This window comes from Lycium ferocissimum, chromosome 9 (genome assembly GCF_029784015.1).
Source record: "Lycium ferocissimum isolate CSIRO_LF1 chromosome 9, AGI_CSIRO_Lferr_CH_V1, whole genome shotgun sequence".
NCBI classification, from domain to species: Eukaryota; Viridiplantae; Streptophyta; class Magnoliopsida; order Solanales; family Solanaceae; genus Lycium; species Lycium ferocissimum.
Genome location: NC_081350.1, coordinates 35,622,139 through 35,642,543, shown reverse-complemented (window position 1 = coordinate 35,642,543; position 20,405 = coordinate 35,622,139). Strand labels below are relative to the sequence as shown.

The following is a 20,405-nucleotide window of genomic DNA, read 5'->3' as shown; positions in this document are numbered from 1 at the left end:
TAATTTGTTCCAAATTTTGATGACTAAAATTCCCTGATACTTGGGTCACCATTAAAAAATTATTATTTCTCACAGAATTTCCCATTTTTTCAATGGGAATTTCTCACTGGACACACAAAAATATTAGGAAGTTTCTCAGTATTTCAATAGGAACCTGTTTCTCACCCGTTTTCTTAGTGAGCTGATTTGGTAGGAATGAAGTGAAAAAATCATATTTTATAACATAAATTTTCTACTGAATATCAATGAGAAGAATCTCTATTTCTAGAAATGGGTATCACAATGTTTTTTTAAAAAAAATTAAATAAAGGTATGGAAAGGGCGAACGGAATTACAACGTGGAGATTAAAAATCCCGTAGTAGCTTAGTAATAAAATATTAGGCAGATAGATTTAATTTGCTCAAGAAAAATAAAATCCACTTACTCAACATAAAAAGAGAAACAGAAACACTCTGCACTGCCAGCAAAATCACACCAAAAGGTGTAATTATTTTATTATTACTACGAGTTTACAACAACTCTTTTATTATAAGAGACTAGTACAAGCATAAAGGCTACATTGCATATTTGTGCACTGCCTTATATGCCTTATACAATTAAAACAAGCTGCGGGTTTGGATCTCACATCTCTGAGGGCTAAGACGGCATAAACCAGGCAAGTTCTGTGCAGTCCTAAGCATTTGCTGCCTTTCTCTTCCCTGCAATTCGCCTTGTTGTTGTTCCTGTTGGACCACTTGTCTCAGTCCCTCGCAACGGCACTGTGGGTCTTGTATCTGTTGTAGCTGCTGGCAGCACTTTTGTACGTCACGGCTTTGGTCCTCTTCTTCCTCAAATTGAGCCTTCTGCCTTAGATATTGTTGGCACGAACGTAGCTGCTGTGCCTGTTGTTATCCCAAAAGAAATAAGAAAATGTTACTACTTGTAAAAGATAACACTACAAAAAAAATATAGAAATTAAAACTTCAGTCGTGCTAATCCGTCGCTAAATAGCTCATAGCTAAGAACTAGAACTTTTAGATAATTTATCATTAACCCGTCTGTTAATTCACGAATTTTGCTACTCTTTTAGTAGTATAACAAGAAAGGCTTTGAGGCGTGAGAACAACTTCCACTCGGATCCAGGATACAATAAAATCAATGCAAATATATTAATTCAGCTGGAGTTTAAAGGAAAACATTATTTGAATAGCGTAGTTTATTTTTGGGAAAATTAAAAGCCCAGTGCCCGACTTTCTATTGTTCGTATACATATAGCATGCGTATAATATACATATGCCATATGTATAACGTAGTATAGATTTTGAATGTTTGGGCTACTTCCGATAATTAATTAAGTTCGGCCGGAGAAACATAAACGAAAGAATCCCTTCATTTTTCATGAAAAGGCAGGTTCATCTAAATCTCAAACTAGAATTCAAATTTCAAATTAAGAAAAATGAAAACCCAAATCCTGTAGGGTGCGTTTTGCCTGAAAACGTATTTTTGATCGAAAATGTATTCTAGAAAAATATTTTTCTTACCTATTTTTTTCTTAATGTTTGGTTGATTTTAAACAAATAATATTATTTTAAAAGCATTTATATAAAATTTAGACAAATATTGTAGAGAGGTGGGGATGGGGTACAGGAGTTGAGGTATACATGGTATTAAGAGTAGACAATCAACGTGAAATATCACTTATGAAACATATTTTTCCTTTTTTGGTATTCCTGCTTTTTAAGAAACTTCCCAAAATATTTTGACCAACTAAGTAAAATTTAAAATTATTTCTTAAAAAATATTTTCCTCCTATATCAAACACACCGGTAGTTCAAGTCATTTTTACATTCCAGTTACTTTAAATAAGTCATCGTAACATTTTTAATTTAAAAAAAATCATTACTTTTTCGGGCCTTTATAAAATTTTGTTGTTAAATCACATGAAGTAAAAGAGAAACTATCAAAATACCTGCTGAATTTGTTGCTGGCAGCGTGGAGACCGTGGATTCTCAGCCTCTTTATCAATGGTGATGGTGAAACGAGTGCTAGAAACTGTCACTGCCATAAACAGTATGGCTAAAGAAATGGCTCCAAGGATCATTACTCTAGCCATGTTGATAACTTTGAAGATGATAATTTTTTTTATTTTTTTTGATGATTAATGAAGATGTGAGATGGTGATATTGTTCTATAGAAGCACTGAATTTATAGGGGATCAAAAAGATTGCATGTTTAGTACGTGGCTGATGAAATGTTATAGAGTTTGGCAGGTGGATATATTGTGTCTGTTTTTGCATGGTGAGATGTTTTTATCTTCCTTGCTTCCACGCACGTATCTTATGTGAAACAAAATTCAATTTGTTTGTTTAGAGATTAGAAACTGACTCTGGAGCTGTATAGAAAAAGTTGCTTGTATTTGCTTACCTTGAAGCATTTGGTTTTCTCATCAAATTTGAACATACGAGCACTCTTTCTTATATTCTGTCCGTTTAAATTTTTTAATTTATGTGACATTGTTTGATTAAAGGTTTGTGATTCAAAACAAATCATAAATATTTGTATGATTAACATCTGATCATTAAGAATAAAATTAAAAATTTTAAAATTTAATTATTTTATACTATATGATATTTTTTTCGGATAAATTTAAAAAAAAAAAAAAGTGTGTCACATATAGAAATAGAATTGATTAGAGACATGGATTTGTTTTATTTTATTTTATTAATTGTAAATACATCTAATTCGAATTTATTCTGCGTAGAATTTACTGAAGGGAATAGCGCTATGGGTTTAAATGGGTTGCATGTTAAGTAGGTGGCGGAAGAAATTTTATAGGTTTTGGCAGGTGGATATATGGTGTCTTTTTTTGCATGTTGTTATTTTTTATCTTCCTTGTTTCCACGGAAGTGAAGAGAATAACACTCATAACATAACATTACACAAACAAAAACTAAATTTGTTTGATTGGAAATTAATTAGAAACTGAATAACTGATATCTGAGCTGTATAGAAAATGTTGTTTGTATTTTCTTTCTTCCGACGAAGCATTTGGTTTCCTCATCAAATTGAACGTAAGGAGCATTATCATATACCCTTTCCGTCAATAGTTTATGTAATATTGTCTGATTGGACAAAATTTAACGATTTATAAAAAAAATATTTCTAGTCTAAAATAATAAATAATAATATTTATATAGTTATGAATCATCTAATTAAGGATAAAAGTAAAATTTTAAACTTAAATTATTTTAAATATAAAAACATAACATTTTTTAGGAACAGATTAAAAAAGAAAATTCTACCACGTAAATTGAGATACGGAGAGCATCAGAATGGAGTGGTCCTTCTTATATGAATACATTTGATATGCTAAACCTTCTAGCTCTACTAATTGGATTCATTATGTTAGGAGCTTTTAAGCTTTCAGAGATCAAATTAGCGATTAATATTAAAGGGACCTCATGATTCAATCACACTTTTTTGGTGGTATATTTTTTAACTTGATGATGAAAGAATTAGTGTTTGGATATTCAAATGTGAATCCAAAATTTAAACTCTATATATTCTAACTTTTAAAATTCTTAGGTTTGAACTCATTATATCTTTGAATAATGATTCATATCCACTATTTATTATAATTTTAATAAATTTTCACAATTAATCTATGCTTTCGAAAGTTATGAGTGCAATCGGAGAAATTACTTTCTTTTCCAAAGAGTAAAACAATTGTTTAATCTGTCTTTAATAATTATTTGATGTTTGTTGGCGAAAGTAAATGCATCTGTTATTTGGGTCTACGATCCGCAAGATACAACCTAGTCATTTTATTTTGATTAGCAGCTTCAAAATATACACAAGAGCATTCTCTTCTCACTACTGGATGATGAAATCCTTCCATTTGTTTTATTTTTTTTAAATAAGTTATATATTTTTATATTTAAATCATTTAACAAATTAAAAAATGATTTTTTTTATGACAACTTTCGAAGATCTTTCCTTTGTTTTTAAACTTTAAATACATCAAAAATTAGGGCAGAGAGTACCTTTTAGTAATAAATTATGAAATTTTTATTATAGAAAGATTATAATTCAATTAATTGTATCAATAAATTATTTTACCATATATGACATTGATTTGGTTCTCCAATTGAAAGATTTGAAATACACCTTCTCCTAAAAAATCATCTCTTCCAATTTTTTTAGCATCTTTAGTCTTAAATTTTTAAGTATAGAAAACTTCATCATTTTAAGAAAATATGTGTATACGTTTTCGAATATTTCACTTCTTAATGTTATTCCTCATTATTTGTGTGAGGCGTGTATTATGTCTAAACTTATACCCAAAGATATAAGTTTTAAATCTTTTGGTTTTATGACTTCTTTATTTTTGTCAATTTAAATCGTTATTTCTTTTTTCTTTCTTTATTTAATTTTTCTCCTAGTACTTACCATTTTCACTCGAACTTATTATCATTATTTAAATGTCCTATTTTTTTAAATTTTTTTGTATCCTACATCTTCACGGGATCAAAATTTTTTTCAATTTTCAATTGTTCACGGATCAATTTTTTTATTTTTTTATTTCTACTATTGTAGAAGAGTGGGCCCCATCTTAATTTTTTTTTTTTTTTAAATTTTAACTATATTAGAAGAGTGGGTGGACAACGATCCAACCGACTCTTCTAATATAGTAGAAACTACTCCTTCCATTTGTTTTAAAATAAGTGTTGTTTCACAAATTAAAAAGATTTTTTTTCAATTTTACTCTTATTTAAATACATCAAATTTACATAACCAAAAAATCATTAAAGATGGAGTACTTTTTCTCAAAGCAATTTATTATGTCAAGATTATCTTGTATCTCTCTTTATATAGTACTCCCTCCGGATCAAATAAAGTGTCCACTTAAGCCTTTTTTTCTTGGGTCAAAAAAGTGTCTACTTATCAAATCAAGAAAGAATTAACCTTGTTTTTTATTAAGTGTTATGATCAAATCTCAATGCATATTAATTAGGTAATTTAGTCAAATTATCTATTTTTATAATTTTAAGTTGAATGCAAATTGAGTACATTAATAATTTTAAGTTGAACGCAAATTGAGTTTGCTAGTGGTCACACCCAACCAGTAACCCCGCACCGTAAGGCTTAGGGGCTTTGACTCGAATATATAAATTAACTCTTACTGATTCAAGTAAACGTCAAACAAATTCAAACTTAATCTAATTCATCCAAGTTTTCCTCGTATCAAACACATTCATTAATCAATTTTACTTTTAGTTTCAGTCTACTTGCATCTTATGCATATGTATAGTATCAATGCGAGGATTATTAACTGTTGGTTTTGTTGAAGAGTTTATCTGCACCACTAATATAGGTCTCAACCCCTCAAAATGAATTTTTTGGCCTATTCGAACTTTCTCGATTAATGTTTGTGGTTTGGACTTGCTAGCTAATTCACACTACATGCATGCATATGCGTGGTTAAATTGGTTTACACATTATACTACAAATAAGCAATAACATTACTTAATTACGTACGTCTAATTGTCTAAATCTCTAAAAAGTAATAAACATTATAAATTATGTTATATTACATACATGCTCCTATTTTAGAGCGTATCTATTATACAAGTACAGTACCTTTTTGGATTGAATTTGCTTACAAATTGCTTAAATTTCAAAATATCATAGTTTTCGGTGTTGCAATAATAGAGGAGAAACATTTTAATGAATGAGACTCGTAAATTTCCTATGTGTTTAAAACGTACTACTACTATATACCAATTTAGAAACAAAGACAGTTCATTAATCAAATTAACTTAGAAAGGAAATAGGAAGTACATCATTATTAATTACTCAAAAACATTAATACAAGCACACCAAGCTGCCTGAAAAACACACACCAAAACGGTGATTATTTATTCATTATTATTACTAGTAGCACTCATTTTTTACTCATAAAAACAAGCAAGCCAAGGCTATTACAAAATCCTCTAGACCAAGCTGCGGGTTCGAATTTGGCATTGCTGAGGAGCAATGCGACATAAACCAGGTAGGCTTTGGGCAGTCCTAAAAGCCTCTCTCTTTTCTCTTCCTTGCAATTCTCCTCTTTGTTGTTGCTGTTGCATCACTTGCCTTATTCCCTCACAACGGCATTGCTCGTCTTGTATCTGTTCTAGCTGCTCACAGCACCTGTTGATCGAAAACACTAAATTAAATTTTCACTAGCATGATTGTGTGTGCCGAGGGTCAATTGAAAACAATTTCTCTGACTCCCAAGGTAGGGGTAAGATCTTCCCAAGGTAGGAGTAAGATTTTCGTGCACTGTACCCTCCCTGCACCCCACTGTATTGGATTTCACTGGGTATGTTGTTGTTGTATGATTGTGTGTGTGAGAGAGTGTGAGTCGTCCTAGCTAGATTGTTCATTAATTATGGTTTAAATATTAAGAATTGATGCAATATATTATATACAGTAATCTCTCTCATTTTTATATGTCTTAGTTTGATTGCCCATAGAATTTAAAACATCAAGACAAATGTTAACAAATTTTCTTTAAATTTTGTTTTAGAAAGGCCGGTGAAATTAAATACTACTCCTACTAAATATATATATATATATATATATATATATATATATATATATATATATATAAAGAGGTGCTTTCTTTTTTGAGAAGACACATAAAATTAAAATAGAGTGAATATTTAAATTGTTTAACTTAAAACAGCCAAAAAGAACAAAAAAAGGAAAAAGAAAATCAAAGTCAAAAGTCAAAGAAAAGATAGTCTAAATCCAATACCGTACTTCCTCTGTCTTGCTTTATGCGACGATATGTAACGGAAAGTTGTGTGACGATATGTAACGCAACACCAAATTAAGAAGAATAATTCTTTTTTTTTAAAGACTTGTGGTCTAAAAGAAGTAATAAAGGGAAAAGGTTTAAATATCTTATCGCAACGCCAAATTAAGAAGAATTTAGGATTTAATTTTTAATAATAACATGAATAATTCTTTTTTTTTTTTTAAAGACTTGTGGTCTAAAAGAAGTAATAAATATTTTATATCACTATAAATCATCTCACTAAAAATGAATATAGACAACACATAAATTAGGATTAAAAGAGTAATAGTAAAAAAAAATTGGATTAAATTTCAACTAATATTACCTTGGGAATGCTTGGCGCCAGTCTCTGGTTTGTTGATCCATTTCCTCTTCTTCTTCTTCTTCCTCAGTGAATCTGCTGCTTTGTCTTAAATACTGTTCACAAGAACGTAAGTTCTGTGCCCTTTGTACTTGCTGCTGGCAACGTTGAGATATTTGTTCCCTTGGGTTTTCAACATCTTCTTCAGCTATGGTAATTGTTGTACGAAAGCTGGTAGCTGTAACAGCCATAAAAAGTATGGCTAAACACATTGCTCCAAACATTGTTACTTTAGCCATAATGTTGAAGGGATAATACTTTTTATTTTAATGGAGATGTGAGGGTGTTAATGTTATGGAGAGAGTGTGAATTTATGGGGGATTGAAAGGGTTGCATGTTAAGTACGTGGCTGAGGAAATTTTATTGGTTTTGGCATGTGGGTGGTGTATATTTTGCATGTTGGTTTTGTTTAGGTTCTTTGCTTCCACGTACCTTTTTGTGAAGAGAATCTACAGTATTTTTACAAACAAAAGCTAACCAATTTTGCCTGTTTGGTAAGTGAATTTGGAAGTTATACAAGTTGGCTCTTTCTCTTTAACTTTGTCAGTGAATTTTTCATTATTATCGTTTAATTTATCGATTCCAAATCCGATCGAACAAAGATAAAGAAATGCTGTAAACTGACGATCAATTTAAAATTTATGAATTTGTGATGAAACCTAATAAAGTATAATGGTAATTTGAATTAAGCTTAAATAAAGAAATATAATCAGTAAAAAATTATAAAAGAATTAACCTAGAGTCTTTTCAGAATTGACTTGAGACTTGGAACTGATAGTCCGCAAATTAATCACTGCTAATCTTTAGAATCAAGACCATAGGGTCGTATTAAGAGTATAATGTTTTATACTTGGATTAATTATAAGACCAAAAGATTCTTCAGGTATACAGCGGATCCATATATTACAATATGATGTAAGAATCCAATTAGCTAACCAGTAATTACCTATTAGGCCATTACAATGGGATTAAGTGTGAATAACATATACTTACATGGATGGATTATATTGTGCAGAAATACTGTAGCACAATAAAAGGTGACTAAGAGATGACTTTATAACGGACATGTAAATCATGTCTCTTGTAGGCCATTTGGTCATGCTTTTAAAATCAGCTTATTTTAAAAGTATTTTTCAAAAAAATACTTTTATTGAAAAATAGTTCGTGTTTGGCTAATTAATTTAAAAAGCGCTTTTGAGCAGCAATTAGTGTTTGGCCAAGTTGTTAAAAAGTGCTTCTAATTAAGTGTATTTTTTTCAAAAATGTTTTTCAAAAAGTGCTTTTGGACGGAAGCTATTTTTTTTAGCTTCTGAAAAATAGCTTCTGCTACTCCCCCAAAATTACTTATTTTATCCCAAACACTTTAGTTTTTAAAAATAAACACTTATTGAAAGAAAAAAAAAATAAGCACTTCTGGAAAATATAAACTTGGCCAAATAGGCTATTAGTTTACATAAAAAATTTCTTCAATTTTCATGATCTGTACAGAAATGTTAGGGGTTAAAAAAATAGCTTCCCCTACCAAATATGGCGTCGCCCGGACTCGAACCGGAGACCTTCAGTGTGTTAGACTGACGTGATAACCAACTACACCACGACACCTTCCTGACTGTTTTATTAATAATAAATATACTACCTATTTGTACAGAGGGCGCTTCATGACTAACCTAAATTTACCCAAGAAATGAATGGGATTCAAAAAGATGAGTAATAAAGACTAGAAAGAAAAAGAAAAAAATTAAAAGTGTGAGGAGTATTGACTTTTAATCTGCCACAACCACTGCATTATGTTAGTGTTGTCAATTCAACTAGTCACCATTATTTTGTTTTGAATTGTGATTTTAAAAGTCAAATAGACATGTTGGGCTTCAATAGAATACAAAATTAGTGCTTATTCAATATGTCAAGATTATGCTCCCTACTGATGTTTATCTTTTTTTGCAAGTAATCCGAGTTTGAGAGTATGGATCTTGACATGAAAAGTCAACTCAAAAGTAAAGTGTAGACCATGTAATGCATCAAGTACAGAGAATTGAAAATTTTAAAATTCATAGTTGTTGGTTGAAATATTGGAGGGGGACATTTACTAGTAAATAGTTAAGAGAGGCTGAAAACTGAAGCTGTGACAAATTGACAATTGATTGATTATTTCCATTACAATATTATTAGCAGACAGAATTGAAAGTTACGTAAGCAGACCGGCAAATGAAATTTTTGCCCCACTTATTAACTACAACTAGGACTTCTCCTACTTTTTGTTAGGCTCATGGAATTTTTATTTTATAAGTATTATTTAATTAGATTCAGTAGATCATTATTCTAATTTTCAAGCTATCATATTAGATTAATATGAAACTTATTTGTGATCGGCCAATTTAACTTGATAATATAAAAGATTTAGACGCTACCAATAATGTACACTAGTCAAAGCAAAAGCACAACAAAAAAATTTAGTGGGGTAGTTGTCAAGATAATAAAGCCCGTGAAAATATGACCTTTGGGCAAATTCAACCTAAAATGCTAGCTTATATTTTACATGGTAACAATATTAGACCTACCAAACCAAAAACCATACCCAGTATATTCCACAAGGGAAGTTTGGTGAAAATCAGACCTAACAATGGTAACAAAATCAGACCTATCAATCGTTGTTGTTGTCTAATGTTGGGCCTCCTTAATCCACGCTTCAGTTGAGTTCTGAGCGTATGATGGAAATGTTAAGTCCCACATCAATTCAGCGTATGAAGATTTCCTTATATAATTTTGGATGATTACGTCCTCATAATTCATCTTTTGGGATTAAATTAGACCCAAAAATAAAAAATTCGAAGAGCCAAAGCTGGAATCTACACAGTGCAGACTGAAAAGAGTTTCTGTCAAAAAATCCCATGATGGCACTTTTATCTTTGCCCACTTTTAATACATCCAACTACTGCTTACTTTTTATTAGTACTATATTACTTCAAAATCTACAGCTCCAGAAAGTGAATAAATAGCAGTCTTGATCAAGATTGGAACAAGTCCACCTCCAAAGTACTTGCATGGTCCCAAAAGCCACACCTTATCTATTCAAAACTGTTATTATTGTGGACCCATAAATCTCATGTTTTAAATTACAATGACAAAGATCTTCCTGGGAAATTGTAAGATATGCTTAAAAGGGTTGGCGCCAGACTGCCAGTATTGAATTTTTTTTTTTTAATCATATATACTTCTTCCGTTTCAATTTATGTGAATCCATTCGACCTTACACATATTTAAAAAAGAATAAGACTTTTGAAACTTTAGTTCAAAATACGTCAATATTTTTATTGTAAACCATTTCATAAAGTGAATTTGTTTCCAAATTAGAAAAGGGGTCATTCATTTTGACACGAACTAAAAGGGAAATAGGTTCACATAAATTGAAACAAAGAGAGTATATTTTTCAAATTTTTATACCAGTGTGAATTCAGTTCATGTTGGGGGGTTGAATCATTCCAATAATCCAAAAAAAGAAAAAAAAAAATGAAATGTGAGATTATCCACACGATATTTTCGATATTTTCTTCGGGGAATAATAGATTACCCCGATTTTCTATTGATCGTAGTTACTCTTCGAAATTAGGTAGAAGAAGAGGGAGATTATCAAAATGCGAAAAAGGATCCAATGAATTAAACAAGTAGCCGCTCTTAGTTCAATTTGGTAAAACGTGAATCTCCAAAACTCAATGTCATAGGTTCAATTTTTATTTTATTTTAATAATTTGGGAGTTGAAATACGATGGGGCGATGATTTTAGAGAAGATTCATTTTGCTTTACACTAATTTATAAGTAGAATAGCATCTACTGGCTATTTTTCAATCCTGTAGTTGAATACTCCATAATAATACCCTCAAATTTCACGAATAGAATTTGAAACTCTATGAAAATAATTATTTCTCAATTATAGTCGCTGAAAATGGCTATTTGTGAATTTTACCGAATTTAACCGTTGACATACACAAGTGACTAATACAAAATGATACCAAACAATGTGGTTATAAGTCACTACCAAGAGATTGCATTCTTTTTCCAAGTAACATTAAAACTAGACATAAAATACTTCACTCTAGCGCCGTGGTTCAAACAAAACACATTAGATATTCATAATTAGCTACATCTGGTTAGCATAATCAGTTATATAAACTCAAAACTGAAAAGTTCAACTACAATCTGCTTAGTATCTGTGTCGAAGACCGCCACTGAATCCAGATGGATCTGCTCTAATAACCGGCATACCAAGCCGGTCTAATCTACCCGAACCGGGATAAGCTTTACCACTGAAGCTGGCGTATAAGGAACCCTTTTGTGAGTTAGTTCTTGACTCACCGTACCCGTGAATCGAGTACCTTTTTGTTGAGCTCGATCTCTCATAGTTAGGCCTCTGTTTCGGTGCGCTCATTGAGCGTACCTTAGCTTTCGAGGACTCGGTGTAGGACATGTAGTTAGGATGATCAGAGTAACCACTCAAGCAACTTCTTGAACCGTCGCTCTTAGTTGGAGTAAACGGGCCCCTCTTTGAGCTACCGCCTTTTGATGAAGCCGAGTAAAACTGAGGGCTATTGTCAGCAGTACAGAAGCAAGCTTCATCAAGATCTTCATGATTTCCACAGGACGATGGGCTGGGAACCGTTTGATGAGCTGTCGATTCCTTCGATGTTGTTAAGCTATAGCTGTATTGTTCAGAATTCAAGCTAAGATGTGAGGAGTGGAAGAGGTTCCTTTGTTTAGGCGTAGCATATGGTCTCCCGGTATCTATCTCGAGGATCTTGTCACAACTCTTTTCATCATCAATAGAACTGGTCCTTGCAGAAGATCCTTGGGGTCCAATTCGTGCCTTTTCCGAATCAATCACCTTCCAATTTGATTTCGAGGTATTCCTCTGCATTGTTAACACTCCGTGTTAGTCATTAATAATTAAAAATAGTTGCTGCATTTGATTAAAATACCCCAGACAACACCTTGAGCAGAAGTGTTTCATCGTGCTTTAAGCTCCTTGTGCGGATAACATGCTCGAATTTCTCTGGAGTTGTAGGACTCTACAATAAAGAACACATTTGATCAACCATAGGCGGCTTAGAGAAAACTAAGCCCAGTACCAAGGACAAGATTTCATTTGGTCGGTCGGCCAAAAATAAATACATTCGCTAGCCAAATATACAAAAAATGTAAACACTCTTAGATATAAAAATGTATATTATATGTATATTATACATTGATATGTGAAAATATACACTTTTTGGCTATTATGTTGGTGTGCGGCTATTTATGTGAATTTCACTTTGTGTTAATTACAATATTACTATAATTAACTCATTTAAAATAAAATAAAAACGTGTGAACTGCTTTGAGCTTTCCCCCAACAAGTAAAAGAATTTTAGTGTCACATGACATGTTTATCCACTTGCAAAAGAGTGACTACTATAAGAGGAAAAAAAGAGTGGCATCTTTACAATAGATGGAAAAAAGGTGTGGGGACTGAAGTGAATGTTTAAAGTATGTATCTTTATTCTAGAAGAAGTCATTATCAAAGTATGGAACTGTTTTTAAAGACTCTAACTTTAGTATACCAGTTTTTAAACGAAATAGGAATATCTTCTTCAAATTTGTAAAATTAGAGGGGAGGAGGATCAAATTTGCTTACAGCATGAAGAAATTGAACAGACTTAGTGCTTGAGTGAGGGGATCCTGAGACCTGTGACCGCCCAGCACGAGCCCTCGACTGAGCTCTGGTTATTGCTTGTATTTGCCGTAGATAATCAGCAGTTTGTTGCCTCACAATGTGACCTCTCACCAGTGCTTGAAGCTTCACTAGCCCCTTCAACGCTCTTAAAGCTCTCCTCGACTTCAAATTACATGAAAAATTCCGAACTTTTAGTAAACTATTTCCATTAAATGTAATTACTAATTGGCAATCAAATAGTACAACAGTAATTTGATGATGCCACAAGAAAGCATGAATATTTTCAAAGGTATTGGCGCCTTAAAACTTCATTTTCACAACCCTGAAGGCTTCTTCTAAAGTGAAGTCTGACATTTTCAGAAGATTATGACATATGAGCATTCACCAAACTTCCATTAAAGAAATGAAAAGTACCATAAAAGCTTCTGACTTTCAACTCCCCAAGTACAAAGAAATTGTACTACAAAGAAAGTTCTCATCTCTTTTCCTCTATAATAATCCTCTTGGAAATGGAGGGAACAAAATCAGACTCATCAAGAATGCTACACTAGTTAGGCCTTAAAAAGAGATATCAAGAACTCCAAAACTAGCACAAAAGTTCTGATCTCAAAAATATTTCATAGATAATGTTCTCAATCATATTGATTATCATCAACTAATTCAGCAAGTGGTCCACAAGATTAGCTGAACTTTATTAATAAAACTTTGCCCTCAGGGCACAGAAATGATGATGTTTCCATATACTGAACTAAGTTACCTAACACTTAGCCATATTAAGTGTGAGATATTAATATGAAATTCGTCAGTGCCTAACCAACATAGAGTTTCAGGTTCCAGTCATCATCTATGATGCTCAAAATACCCAAAAATAGAAAACAACAAAAGAAACACAAAATTCCAAAAATTTCTCACTAATTATTTTCCTTTTAACTTAATTTTGGCTTTAATTTTTGAGATGTAATTCAAGATGTCCATCATATAAGAAACAAAAGAGTACCTCATTACTAAATGCATGCAACTTTAACATCATCAAACAATGCTTGTGACCTTGCTGCTGGCTGTAATAGTAAAACCACAGTTGCACTAATGTACAAAAACACAATCAAAGTGAATAAAAACAAGAGAAAGACAGAATAGGATCCCATCTTGGAATTCACTTTTAGCCCATTTCTCAAAAATTTTATACAGAGTACAGTTTATCCTATTTCTTTACAGTAAATTAATTGAATCTTGAAAACTCCAACCTAACCCACTATATTTCCATTTTTAGATTTTCAGGTCCACACGTCCTATTTTGCCCCATAACTCTTCTCTTCATTCCCACTCGCCATGTTCCAACTTTTAACCCCACCACCACACCCCTACACCCACAAAACAAAAAAAAATCCCCTTTTTTCTTGAAAAAGGGAAATCAAATATGCATAGAACACACTGTAAACTACTACTACAATATAAGCTACGTCGGTTATTTTATTACAAAAAAACACAGCAAAAGAGGACATCGGAAAACAACTTCAATAACAGAACTTTCGGCCCCACAAAAAGTTGTTTTTTTCTCAATAACATAATAAAAATCAATATGAAAAAGGAATTTTCACAATATCAATTCACCTAAAAAGTTATTTACTCAATAATATAATGAAATCAATGTTAAAAGGGTTTTACACTATCAACTCACATAAAAAGTGGTTTTTTTCTCAATAATATAATAAAATCAATGTAAAAAAAAAAAAAAAAAAATTCAACTCTACCACTTCACATAAATAATAACTACTTGCAATAAACTACTAAGCCAGATTAGCTGCAACGACATGTTAAAGATTAATATTCTTTACATTACTACTATATACATAAGTTAAAACCATCATATTATTTACACACTAATAACTAACCAGATAAGCTGTCAACAATATAATAAAATCCATGTAAAAAAAAAAGAATTTTCATGCTATCAATTCACATATTATAATAACTAACCAAATAAGCTCGAAAATGTGATTGTATAACAACAGCAGCCCAATCTTCAGGTTTATCAACTAAGACTCCGTTTCTTTTGACAGCCACCGTAGAGGAACTTAGAGAAACACCATTCCACGTCATCACTGCACCACCACTAGTATTATTATTTTTGTTATTATTAATACTAGTAGTTGTAGTAGCTCTACCACTACTAGTGAGTTTCACCACCGCAGCAGCAGCTTGTGCTGCAGCAATAGCAGCTTCTGCCACGACAGCAGTTGCTTCTGCCACAGCCATCGCACGCTTTGTCGGATCAACAACACTGACACTGCCACTAACAACAGCGTTGTTTTCAAGTGAATTTGATGCAACAACACCATCACCACCACCACCATAGTGTGATGATTTAATAAACGTAGAGTCTTTTTCTTTTTCTTTTTCTTTTTCTTTTTCTCTGTAAGATTTAACAAAGCTCCATTTTTTCTTTGTTTGTTTAGTGGGGTTTGGAGTTTGGTTAGAAGGGGGTGATGAGTCGTGTTTTTTGAGGCCAAGAAGACCTCTAAACCATTTGGATGCTTTTCCCATTTATTCAAAATATAAAAATGGGATTAAACAGAACATTTTTCTTCTTCTTTTTTTTTTTTTTTTTTTTTTTTTTTTTTTTGCAGAGAAATGGAAGTGAAGAGGAAGAAGAAGAAGAAGAGGAAGACGTGGGAAGAGGGGAGATTTGTGAGAAAATAAGAGAGAAGTCTAATGATAATGTGCTACTACTTCTTTCTTGTTCTTTTATTTACTTGGGATTATAAACTCTGTGTTTGTAATTTATTGTAAGCAGTGGAAGTAATATTTACTCCAATGCTGGGAACTGTATACATATGATGTGACGAAATTACCCTTGCCAAACTCACTCCACGCACCCCAATATAAAAGTTGAGAAAAAATCTTTAAAAAATAATTTATAGATATGAATTTATGATTTATTAGAACTTATATACTACCACTAGCTTTGCAGTTTTTGTTACTTTTTATTTATTTTTAAAGTTTTATGCTTCTACATGTGTATGTTGAGTGAGTTGCACGTATATGTTGAATCATGTTATATATAGTTTTCTAAAATTTATGTCAACATTATCAAAACAAATTGCATATAATAATTATGCATCAAATTAATATTAAAGTACAAGTTAATGAAATGATGGACAAGGATCGTCGTATGATCAATTGTTTGTCGAGGTCGAGATGATTGGATGTCGTTGGGACGATGAACAATAGAAGTTGAATTAAAGATACACAATGTCATTAATAAAAATAACATAATTAAATAGTAGTAAAAGACTATAATACAAATTAAAATTAATAGTACCTCTTCGTCAACCAATATTATAGTTATTGCAATACAATAGGATTAGGATCTAGTGTCTCACTTGGTTGGCAACCTGAACTTTCAACTTATTAGTGAGGGTTCAAATCCCCACGTTAAGTCTTTATATATATATATATATATATATATATATATATATAGTTTCTCTTCAATCTACCAAACATAGTTTATTAAAATATTTGACCCTAATAAAAAATGCTCATTTAAAAAATCTAAAAGATCAAGAATTGCTAAATACATATTAAGGAGAATATTTGAACCTATCCAGACAAAACGGACAATTATTGTGATTTTCTCCATTTTCTACTATTGGATTTAGAAAACTTAATTACCCTTAGATAGAGACTAGAGAGAATTATGAAGTAATTGTATAATTTTCCTCTAAACAACACTGACGTGGAGTGAAATGGTGATAAGTGACAACCTTTTCAAAAGTTACGGAGTAATTAAGGATACAATTTTGCCTTTGAAAATATTTATGTTAGGTAACCTTCCTTAACCTTTGGTTGACAAATTAGTTACCTCATTGGTCATTTGATAAAGGAGCTCTCCTCAAAATTATTTGAGAGGTACTTCTGAGGTATTTTTTTTCGTTTCAATTGATGTGAACTCATTTTTTTAATTAATTTATGCCAAAAAAATAATTTTATTTCTATTTGAAAGTAATTTATCTTTATACAATGATTTATAGTCATACAAAATATACGTGACTCATTTAATACGACAAATTTAAAAATCTTCTCTTCTTTTTTAAACTTCGTATCCAATTAAATGGGTTCACATAAATTGAAACGGATGGAATATTGATTTACTCCTTCCCTTTTTATGTGATGTTATATCATTGAACGCGGGATTTAAGTAAGAATCATTTTTAACTTTTGGAAATTCTTGTTGTAAACTAAATTATGATATTTGTGTAGCGATAAATAATCTCAAGAAATAAAATGAAAATTTAAGGTTAAATTATCTTTGAATATGAAGAAAAAGGAATTGTATTATTCTTTGAAATATGTTAAAAAGGGGGGAAAGGGTCAGATTTGCCCCTGTACCCTCACAAATAAGCTATATTTGCCCTTTGTTATACTTTTTTTATATACTTTTTAAAAACAAATATTCCCAGCATTGGAGTAAATATTACTCCCCCGGCCCCGTATTAGTTGTTACTTTTTTCTTTTGCACGCCTCTTAAAAAAAATATAAATAAAATGTATTTTTACTAATTTAACTCTTATTTCTTTCTAATAAATTATAATACTCATGTCCCATATTAGTTGTTCTGGTTAGCTTTTCGAAGTCAAATTGACTAATCTTCGGAGCTAAAATCGACTAGATTAATTTAATATTTTAAAATTATAATTTAGATATTCAAAAACTATACGAAAAGTACTACAAGTTGTAATTCTTCTCATGTTTATATGGTGAAAAACTATATCTCAAAATATCGGTCAAATTTTATATAGTTTAACTTTTAAAAAAATGAAAGTGGACAGATAATATGGGACATAGGAGTAGTATAATCAATATTGGTCATTTTTAAAAACACTTAATATTAAGGATAAAATGAAATAAAAATAATTAACTTCATTTTGATTTGTAAAATGACAAATATTTTGGGAAAATTATTTCAGTGACCTTGACAACCAATATGGGACGAGAGTGTCACGACCTATTTTGCCTAAGTCGGGCGGGCACTTACCTACCCACCTCGGTAAGCGAACCCTCAACCCAACAATGAATAAATACATAAAAGAATGAAATTAAGCAAAGGAATAGAATAAATACGTAAGTCTCACGATATAGATATAGCAGTGATAGGATAGTGCGGAACAATAACAATACCCTTAGGGTCTGGTCTGAATAACACAAAAGTCTCTAAGAAGGGAAATAGTACAAATCTGGAATACTAATACATAAATATCTATGTCTCTAAATAAAAATATATATATTCATATGACATAAAGATAAATGAAAATATTTGGTCAAAAGTTCAAGGTAATCATAGATATTCTATTTTTATAAAGATGGTTAATTATTATATTACCAAAAAAAAGAAGATAGCGTTATATAGCAAAGAGCATGCTCACCCTGGAAACATAAAAAAATCGAGAAGGTGTTGTTATATGGGTGCCGTTATAGAGGCGACTATCGAATACGCATAAGTATCTATGTCTCCGAATAAAATAGGATCCAAAGATAGATACTCGGCCATGCTCGTAAAAGAATACAAATATCAGCAACAGTGGATCCGACCTGATACTGCATAAAAGAATGCAAGATTGGTAGGCATCATCGGCCGACTAAGCATAGCTAACACAATTCAGATAATAAAGCAAATAAGCAAATAAACTAACAAGTATAAGACAATGTAATCAATTCCAAATATCCTCATCCCCTATGTAAAGCATCTAATCTCAAATGTGCCAAGTCTGAAGATATCCAATCCAATACAACATCACAATACAACACCAAAGATCTAAATCAAGTCATAATGCAATGCAATGAATAATATATATATGCAATGCAATGCCATACAAATTTGTACACACATGTACTCCGGACGGAAATATCGACGTCTCGGTAAATGATCAAACTTTGAAGTCTAAGTGCCACTCGTCCCGGTCTTTGCCCACTGAGGTTATCACCGCACCGCCCCGGGGACCCGCAGTCCATACACTAATAACGATTCTAGAACTAACATCGGATATCGGCCATGTAACAACGATTCCGGAATTGATCATCGGCCATCTCACGTCACTCAAGTAAAAGAGTTTTATCAAGTATCAATTTCACTCAATCAACGATTCCGGGATGAACATCGGACATCTCACGTCACTCAAGTAAAAGAGTTTCATCAAGTATATCATTATCTCAACAATGTATCATGAAATGAGAGTGCGTGCAATGCATGAATCATATCAATAATCATGATCAATATCATAAGTACCAACTATGGGTACGCCAACAATGTACACGAGTCACAAATACCAACAGTGGGTATGCCAACAATATATATCCGAATCACAAATACCAACAGTGGGTATGCCAACAATATATATATTTGAATCACAAATACCAACAGTGGGTATGCCAACAATATATATCCGAATCACAAATACCAACAGTGGGTATGCCAACCATATCGCAATCAAGACGATAAACAAAATCAATTATCTATCAATAACATATGGCATCAAGCCAAAGATAATGAAACAATCAACAAAGACAACACAACACAACCCAGTCCCAACACGCAACAGCCCAACTTAAGGCAATATCCAACCCAACTTCATACCCGAAGGTTCATATGCTATATCGACAATATAATCTAAATATGTGCTTTCGCTATACGAAGTCTCACCAAGGTAAGCCATAACCTACCCGGATGGACGAACCGCAACACCAACAACTCACTCCTTTTGCCTTGCCTTTCCGCCGAACCTCAAAATCAAAGCGTCTAAGCATAATCGAAATCTAGATTCGAAATCATGAAGAATGATGCTAATATTGATAATATTCAATTTAGGTCAATTCCAATCCTAGAATTTGGGAAAACGGGCCCATAAGGGCAAAACGGGAAATTCGGAAGCAAAATCTCCAATTAAGTACTAGGTGATCATAACCCAAACACTAACTGCTGATTTCACTCAAGTATTAGCCTCATTTCTGATTTCAAGCAAAACCCCCCAAATTGGGTATAAACCCTAATTCTTTGATTCCAAAATTTAACACTAGAAATGGAAGATATATGATTAATAAGCTTAGATTCATTAAAATCTAATCATAAACATCACCAATTTCCTCATACATGAGCCTAAGGAAAAAGCTCATCAAAACCCTCTTTCAACTTCCATTACTAAGTGATTATTAAAGGGAAGGGGGAAATCTAGGACGATTATGATTAAGGAAGAGTAAAGGAATAGGCAAGATTTACCCCCAAGAATTTCTCCAAAATATCTCCGAGAACTATTCCCCCAAGCTCTAATTTCGAAATGGAAAATAATGAGGGTCTAAGGGCTTATTTAAATCACACTTAGTGAAAATACCATTGCCCGTCACCGCCATGACGGTAAAGGGGCTGCTACGCCCATAAGGCCCATTAATACATGTGGCCGCCCCGGCTGGCCAACAATACACTGGCTGCCCCGGCCAACACACCGCAACAGCGGTCAATTGCCG

General features: G+C 32.1%; 2 protein-coding genes and 1 non-coding gene across 4 annotated transcripts; all 3 read right to left on the bottom strand.

Moving 5' to 3' along the window:
* Positions 1-459: 459 nt before the first annotated feature.
* Positions 460-7,465, bottom strand: LOC132031845 (2S seed storage albumin protein-like). Its single transcript, XM_059421734.1, has 4 exons — positions 7,150-7,465; positions 5,977-6,172; positions 1,950-2,138; positions 460-882 (listed from the first exon to the last, which is right to left on the bottom strand). Exons 1-4 carry the CDS (start codon positions 7,422-7,424, stop codon positions 598-600), a joined length of 945 nt encoding a protein of 314 aa, XP_059277717.1. The 5' UTR covers positions 7,425-7,465; the 3' UTR covers positions 460-597.
* Positions 7,466-8,713: 1,248 nt separating this feature from the next.
* TRNAV-AAC (transfer RNA valine (anticodon AAC)) lies at positions 8,714-8,787 on the bottom strand. The gene has a single exon. It is a non-coding gene; the product is annotated as a tRNA-Val (tRNA).
* A 2,415-nt stretch (positions 8,788-11,202) lies between these two features.
* LOC132030475 (protein IQ-DOMAIN 22) lies at positions 11,203-15,639 on the bottom strand. 2 transcript variants are annotated; one of them, XM_059420124.1, is made up of 4 exons: positions 14,868-15,639; positions 12,903-13,052; positions 12,169-12,246; positions 11,203-12,089 (listed from the first exon to the last, which is right to left on the bottom strand). In XM_059420124.1, exons 1-4 carry the CDS (start codon positions 15,432-15,434, stop codon positions 11,385-11,387), a joined length of 1,500 nt encoding a protein of 499 aa, XP_059276107.1. In that variant the 5' UTR covers positions 15,435-15,639; the 3' UTR covers positions 11,203-11,384. The 2 variants fall into 2 exon arrangements, with proteins under 2 accessions (XP_059276107.1, XP_059276106.1); XM_059420123.1 differs by having other exon boundaries at positions 12,852-13,052; positions 14,868-15,636.
* Positions 15,640-20,405: the final 4,766 nt, after the last annotated feature.